At 46.3% G+C, this 7,500-nt stretch overlaps 1 protein-coding gene across 1 annotated transcript in view; it reads right to left on the reverse strand.

Moving 5' to 3' along the window:
* Window positions 1-4,175: 4,175 nt before the first annotated feature.
* LOC125027231 (heat shock protein HSP 90-alpha) overlaps window positions 4,176-7,500 on the reverse strand; it is a 4,750-nt gene continuing 1,425 nt past the window's right edge. Inside the window, exons 2-6 of the mRNA XM_047616187.1 lie at window positions 7,285-7,500; window positions 6,675-6,922; window positions 6,215-6,369; window positions 4,727-6,096; window positions 4,176-4,563 (exon numbers count right to left, since the gene is read on the reverse strand). The exon at window positions 7,285-7,500 is cut by the window's right edge and continues 44 nt beyond it. Of these exons, the coding sequence (XP_047472143.1) occupies window positions 4,434-4,563; window positions 4,727-6,096; window positions 6,215-6,369; window positions 6,675-6,922; window positions 7,285-7,500 (2,119 nt within the window). The 3' untranslated portion in view covers window positions 4,176-4,433. The remainder of the gene's footprint in view (window positions 4,564-4,726; window positions 6,097-6,214; window positions 6,370-6,674; window positions 6,923-7,284) is intronic.

Consider the following 7,500-nt stretch of genomic DNA (forward strand, 5'->3'; position numbering starts at 1 on the left):
TGAGGCGAAAACCCTGTTTTTTTGTCACGAAAAGTGATTATTATGATAAGAGATATTCATTGAGTGTATTAGCATCTATTTTTTGAAACTATATAAGGCAATTGATCTTTCATTTTCTTCAAGTAAGTGAATAAAAAAAAAAAAAAAAAAATGCAGTATTAGTTGTCGCTGACTGTATAGCGGGATATTTTTCAAATACGATTTCCTCCCTCTTTCAGCACAACAATTATCACATTTCTTGAAACTCGAAAAAATGCTTCTCGTAGCACCATCTAGTAGCGGCAAATCCAACTGATGAAGTGACTGTGACTGTGACTGTGACTGTGACTGTGACTGTGACTGGTCTCTGTGACTGTGACTGGTCTCTGTGACTGTGACTGGTCTCTGTGACTGTGACTGGTCTCTGTGACTGTGACTGGTCTCTGTGACTGTGACTGGTCTCTGTGACTGTGACTGGTCTCTGTGACTGTGACTGGTCTCTGTGACTGTGACTGGTCTCTGTGACTGTGACTGGTCTCTGTGACTGTGACTGGTCTCTGTGACTGTGACTGGTCTCTGTGACTGTGACTGGTCTCTGTGACTGTGACTGGTCTCTGTGACTGTGACTGGTCTCTGTGACTGTGACTGGTCTCTGTGACTGTGACTGGTCTCTGTGACTGTGACTGGTCTCTGTGACTGTGACTGTCTCTGTGACTGTGACTGGTCTCTGTGACTGTGACTGTCTCTGTGACTGTGACTGTCTCTGTGACTGTGACTGTCTCTGTGACTGTGACTGTCTCTGTGACTGTGACTGTCTCTGTGACTGTGACTGTCTCTGTGACTGTGACTGTCTCTGTGACTGTGACTGTGACTGGTCTCTGTGACTGTGACTGGTCTCTGTGACTGTGACTGGTCTCTGTGACTGTGACTGGTCTCTGTGACTGTGACTGGTCTCTGTGACTGTGACTGGTCTCTGTGACTGTGACTGGTCTCTGTGACTGTGACTGGTCTCTGTGACTGTGACTGGTCTCTGTGACTGTGACTGGTCTCTGTGACTGTGACTGTCTCTGTGACTGTGACTGGTCTCTGTGACTGTGACTGTCTCTGTGACTGTGACTGTCTCTGTGACTGTGACTGTCTCTGTGACTGTGACTGTCTCTGTGACTGTGACTGTCTCTGTGACTGTGACTGTCTCTGTGACTGTGACTGTCTCTGTGACTGTGACTGTCTCTGTGACTGTGACTGTCTCTGTGACTGTGACTGTCTCTGTGACTGTGACTGTCTCTGTGACTGTGACTGTCTCTGTGACTGTGACTGTGACTGTGACTGTCTCTGTGACTGTGACTGTCTCTGTGACTGTGACTGTGACTGTCTCTGTGACTGTGACTGTGACTGTCTCTGTGACTGTGACTGTGACTGTCTCTGTGACTGTGACTGTGACTGTCTCTGTGACTGTGACTGTGACTGTCTCTGTGACTGTGACTGTGACTGTCTCTGTGACTGTGACTGTGACTGTCTCTGTGACTGTGACTGTGACTGTCTCTGTGACTGTGACTGTGACTGTCTCTGTGACTGTGACTGTGACTGTCTCTGTGACTGTGACTGTGACTGTCTCTGTGACTGTGACTGTGACTGTCTCTGTGACTGTGACTGTGACTGTCTCTGTGACTGTGACTGTGACTGTCTCTGTGACTGTGACTGTGACTGTCTCTGTGACTGTGACTGTGACTGTGACTGTCTCTGTGACTGTGACTGTGACTGTGACTGTCTCTGTGACTGTGACTGTGACTGTCTCTGTGACTGTGACTGTGACTGTCTCTGTGACTGTGACTGTGACTGTCTCTGTGACTGTGACTGTGACTGTCTCTGTGACTGTGACTGTGACTGTCTCTGTGACTGTGACTGTGACTGTCTCTGTGACTGTGACTGTGACTGTGACTGTCTCTGTGACTGTGACTGTGACTGTCTCTGTGACTGTGACTGTGACTGTCTCTGTGACTGTGACTGTGACTGTCTCTGTGACTGTGACTGTGACTGTCTCTGTGACTGTGACTGTGACTGTCTCTGTGACTGTGACTGTGACTGTGACTGTGACTGTCTCTGTGACTGTGACTGTGACTGTGACTGTGACTGTGACTGTGACTGTGACTGTGACTGTGACTGTGACTGTGACTGTCTCTGTGACTGTCTCTGTGACTGTCTCTGTGACTGTCTCTGTGACTGTCTCTGTGACTGTCTCTGTGACTGTCTCTGTGACTGTCTCTGTGACTGTCTCTGTCTCTGTCTCTGTCTCTGTCTCTGTCTCTGTCTCTGTCTCTGTCTGTGTCTCTGTCTGTCTCTGTCTGTCTCTGTCTGTCTGTCTCTGACAAAGACAGACAGACAGACAGACAGACAGAGAATGACTGTATCTGTCTGTCTGTCTGTCTCTGTCCCTCTGTCTTTCTTTCTTCGCAACTCTGTCTGTTTGTCTGTGACTGTTTCTGTCTATCTGTCTGCTTTTCTCACTTTCTGTCTACCTATCTATCTTCTTGTTTCTCTATTCCATTGTCTCTAAGTTCGTCTGTTTCTCTGCCTGTTTGTTTGTCAGCCTGTCTAGCTCTCTCGCTATCTCTGTGCTTACCAGTCTGTGTTTCTCTCTCTGCCTTCCTGTTTGTGTCTCTTTATTTGACTACCTCTCTTCCTTCTTGTTTCCCTGCTTACTTATCTTGGTCTGTCATTCTCTCTATCTGTCTGTATATTTGCCTGTCTGTCTGCCTGCCTGCCAGCCTGCCTGTCTGTCTGTTTTCTCGTTCTTTTTAGTTCTGTCTATGATTCTGTCTGTCACAAAGATGTCCGTATAAGGCTTATTAACCCAATGCCGCCGGGGAAAATGAATAAACAATGGGGAAAATGCTGTGCTCAATTTAAGACCTTGTGACTTTACCTGATTTGAATTGGCAGGAAAAACGTATTTCTTACTAGTGCTATGAATATCGATTGTGTTATTTTTATTATTAACATTATAATTACTATATTATAACCATTAGTAACAGCAAAATAAGTTTATGATGATATTCCAATATTCTGATCACTATGGTAGTCAATATACCAATTCCTTATTTATCCTTTTCAAATGTACTGTTACATAGGTTTACAATTTTCTTAATCCGTATAATAAATGCAACGGTCATAAGATGCTGACAATCATTTATTGAAAATGTTCTGCCGCGTCAACATCAGACGTCATTAGCGGCGTATTCAAAATAGGATGCGACTTGGGGGGGCAAAGCTCTCGGGTAAGAAGGCTTTTGGTTCACAGGGCGAGGTTTGTGGATTTCCAAAATGGCCAATTGTCAAAAATAAATGTGCCAGACATCAAAAGGTTACACTGTATTATGGTAAAGTATTGTGGCGAAAGGGGTAAAAACGAGTGAAAGATTAGGATACGTGGACAATGGATGAAGAAAAGGAGAGGGATTAGGAAGAAAGGGCCATGCAACATTAGTCGAGGCGAGGGGTGAGGCCCAAGGCAGGGGTGATCCCCCAAGATGGCCCTCAGTCTCCGCCTCCTACCCCCCACCCCCACGGCAGCAATGAGTAAGGAATTGGGGGGTATATTCTCTAAGATACTGCACTCTGTTAAAGACCCGTGTGGATTACTTTGTTGCAACTAGCTTTAAGGCTTACCGTCATAACCTTACTACTCAACCCCTGACTGCATTAATTTAAGGACAGTGAGAATTATACCACAGAAAAAATAGGGATTGGACACTTTAACCTCTCAAGGAATCGCAACCGGAAAAACTTCCTATCTTCGGAAAATTAAATATTGCTTTTATAAGAGAATATTGGTTTTGAAGGGTAGGATGTAGTCTTAATATTTTCTATAATGAGGAAAATGGTCAAGATAAGGCATACTGCGTCCATTGATTAAAAGCTTTGATCCATGCTATGAATCTTGGGTGAGTAGCCGTAGATAAAACCAAATTGGTGTTACCACTCATTTCACTAGATATACCCTTAGTCGTTCAAATTCTGTTCTTTAATGAGACATGAAACCGGGTATAATAGGTATCCATTTCTTGATATTTAGAGTCAAATTCAAAAGTACCAAGTTCGCGGAAAATTTATTAACGGTTATTCCCGAAAGTTAATTCAGATTCTTGGCTCTATTTTTTCCCCCCTAATGTTTATGGAAGTAAAGGATACACTTTCAATAAATGGTCTTAGTTTTATTGTAACAAAGTTGTTACAAATTATTTACATAAACGAAAGAATAAATCCTTATAACAGAATATATCTTTGTCTATAACTAAAACTAATGCTGGTTTAAATCGTATGGAATGTTGGGCGTGATTGGAATGATGAAAGCTAGAGAAGCCAAAATATACCAACATTAGCGAAGTATTTTGGTTCCCTTATGAATGAATGATTAGCTTTGGTATATAATGGGTGAATATTTTTGTGACGAATGTTTAATCGACTTCTTCCATGCGAGAGGCGTCCTCGTCATCGCCTTCGAGGGGTGGCATATCCTCCTCCAAGGTCTCGGCCTCCTCCATCGGGGCATCCTCCTCGTCAATACCAAGACCAAGCTTGATCATTCTGAAATTAATAAATTAGTTTATTACGCATTCTTACAAGTAGGTCTCTATCGAGAAACGTTAGGTATCAGGTTTAAGAAAAAATCATAGAATTCATATAATAAGCGGAGTAGTTTGTCATCACACTTCATTATAATAATGGCAGACCTAGAACTTTAACCTACCTGTAGATGCGGCTGGCGTGGACACCTGGGTCCTCGAGGCTGAAGCCAGATGACAGAAGGGAGCTCTCGAACAGCAGCATCACGAGATCCTTCACTGACTTGTCGTTCTTGTCAGCATCGGCCTTCTGTCTCAGGGTTTCGATGATGCTGTGGTCGGGGTTGATCTCAAGGTGCTTCTTGGCGGCCATGTAGCCCATGGTCGAGGTGTCCCTCAGTGCCTGGGCCTTCATGATGCGCTCCATGTTGGCGGTCCAACCGTACTGGGAGGTCACGATGCAGCACGGAGAGGTCACAAGGCGGTTGCTCACAACCACCTTTTCAACGCGCTTGTCCAGGATGTCCTTCATTACCTTGCAAAGGTTCTCGAACTTCGTCTTCTGTTCCTCGTACTTCTTTTTCTCTTCCTCGTCCTCGGGGAGTTCAAGGCCTTCCTTCGTCACAGAGACGAGCTGCTTTCCATCGTATTCCTTCAGCTGCTGAACACAGTATTCGTCGATGGGTTCCGTCATGTAGATCACCTCGAAGCCGCGTTTCTTCACTCTCTCCACGAAAGCAGAGTTCTGCACCTGTTCGCGAGTCTCGCCAGTGATGAAGTAAATGTGCTTCTGGTTATCCTTCATGCGGGAAACGTACTCCTTGAGGGAGGACATCTCGTCGCCAGAGGCAGAGGTGTGGTACCTCAGGAATTCGGCGAGCTTCTTGCGGTTGGTGGAGTCCTCGTGGATGCCGAGTTTGAGGTTCTTGGAGAAGTTTTCGTAGAACTTCTTGTAGCTCTCCTTGTCGTCAACAATTTCTTCGAAGAGTTCAAGGGTCTTCTTGACGAGATTCTTCCTGATCACTTTCAGGATCTTGTTCTGTTGCAACATTTCTCGGGAAATGTTCAGGGGCAGATCTTCAGAGTCAACAACACCGTTGATGAAGTTCAGGTACTCGGGGATAAGTTCCTCGCAGTTCTCCATGATGAACACGCGACGCACGTACAGCTTGATCTTGTTCTTCTGCTTGCGGTTCTCGAACAGGTCGAAGGGGGCGCGGCGAGGCAGGAACAGAAGGGCGCGGAACTCCAGCTGGCCTTCCACGCTGAAGTGCTTCACGGCCAAGTGGTCCTCCCAGTCGTTGGTCAGCGACTTGTAGAACTCGCCGTACTCCTCCTTCGAGATGTCGTCGGGGTTGCGCGTCCACAGGGGCTTCGTCTTGTTCAGCTCCTCGTCCTCCGTGTACTTCTCCTTCACGGTCTTCTTTTTCTTCTTGTCTTCGCCCTTCTCCTTGTCGGCTTCTTCGTCCTCGCCTACATCTTCGATTTTGGGCTTGTCTTCCTCTGCTTCCTCTTCCTTCTCTTCTTTCTCCTCCTCCTCATCGTCAGACACTTCCTGTAAATTCAAAAAAAGATAATGATTATTCCTGTTTGAAATATTATTGATATAATTAGCTTATGACGATTTTAAATATCTTTGCTTTACATAAAAGCACAAGAGTCAAAGTCTTTACCTTGTCCCTTTCCTTCTCGACGAGGAGCTTGATGGGATAGCCAATGAACTGCGAGTGCTTCTTCACGATCTCCTTCACGCGACGTTCTTCAAGGTACTCGGTCTGGTCCTCCTTCAGGTGGAGGGTGATCTTTGTACCGCGGCCGATGGGTTCGCCTGAGAAAAAAGACATTTGGCTTCAGCTTAGGTTACGCGAGATGATTTACCTTACAAATGGAATATGATCGTTAGCTATAAAAAGTCGAATATAAAAATTGAAATGAGAACTTGTTATGAAGATTTATGAGATTTCCAAGAAAAATTACAATCATTTAAACATTTTCAGACTGCAGGTTTAGATTAACAGGAGAGAAAGCCTATTGAGGCCAACCGATGAATGCTTCCGCCTCCTCTCGTTAAAATGCTTTTCAATCAAAGTTCAAACATGAAAACCTGGCCCACACAAGGAGCCGCCCACTCACCAGTGTCGTGGCGCACTGTGAACGACCCGCCCGCGGACGACTCCCAGATGTACTGCTCGTCGTCGTTGTTCCTCGACACCACGGTCACCTTGTCGGCCACAAGGTAGGCGGAGTAGAAGCCCACGCCGAACTGACCGATCATCGAGATGTCGGCGCCAGCCTGCAGCGCCTCCATGAAGGCCTTGGTGCCCGACTTGGCGATGGTGCCAAGGTTGTTGACCAGGTCGGCCTTGGTCATACCGATGCCGCTGCACAGGGAAGGTTAGGTCAGAGCAGCTCTCGCAAAAGCGACATTTCCATTGCTACACAAATGGATTATTACGTCATTTTAAAAATAATTGCAAGCATTATTAGCATGAATAGCTAGAGACTTCCACGCAAGAAAGGGAGAAAAGGGAAGGGAAAGGGGGAGGGGAAGGAGGGAGATGGTAGTGAGCATCAAACGATAAACTATTTTGAAAATGAAGCCCAATAGAGGTTTCCTAGCAAGGGAAATGGAGGAAAAGGAGGGCGGCCTCACTTAATGGTGAGCGTGGGTCTTGTTGGGAAGGGAGTGGGGGGAGGGAGGGGAGGAAAGAAGGGGAAGGGGGAAGGGGGAAGGGAGCCTCACCTGTCGATGATGGTGAGCGTGCGGTCGTCCTTGTTGGGCACCAGCTTGATGAACAGGTCCTTGCCATTCTCCAGCTTCGACGGGTCCGTCAACGACTCGTAGCGGATCTTGTCCAGGGCGTCGGACGAGTTCGAGATCAGCTCTCGCAGGAAGATCTCCTTGTTGCTGTAGAAGGTGTTGATGATCAGCGACATCAACTGCGCGATCTCCGCCTGG

The sequence above is a fragment of the Penaeus chinensis genome, chromosome 7, assembly GCF_019202785.1.
Source record: "Penaeus chinensis breed Huanghai No. 1 chromosome 7, ASM1920278v2, whole genome shotgun sequence".
NCBI lineage: Eukaryota > Metazoa > Arthropoda > Malacostraca > Decapoda > Penaeidae > Penaeus > Penaeus chinensis.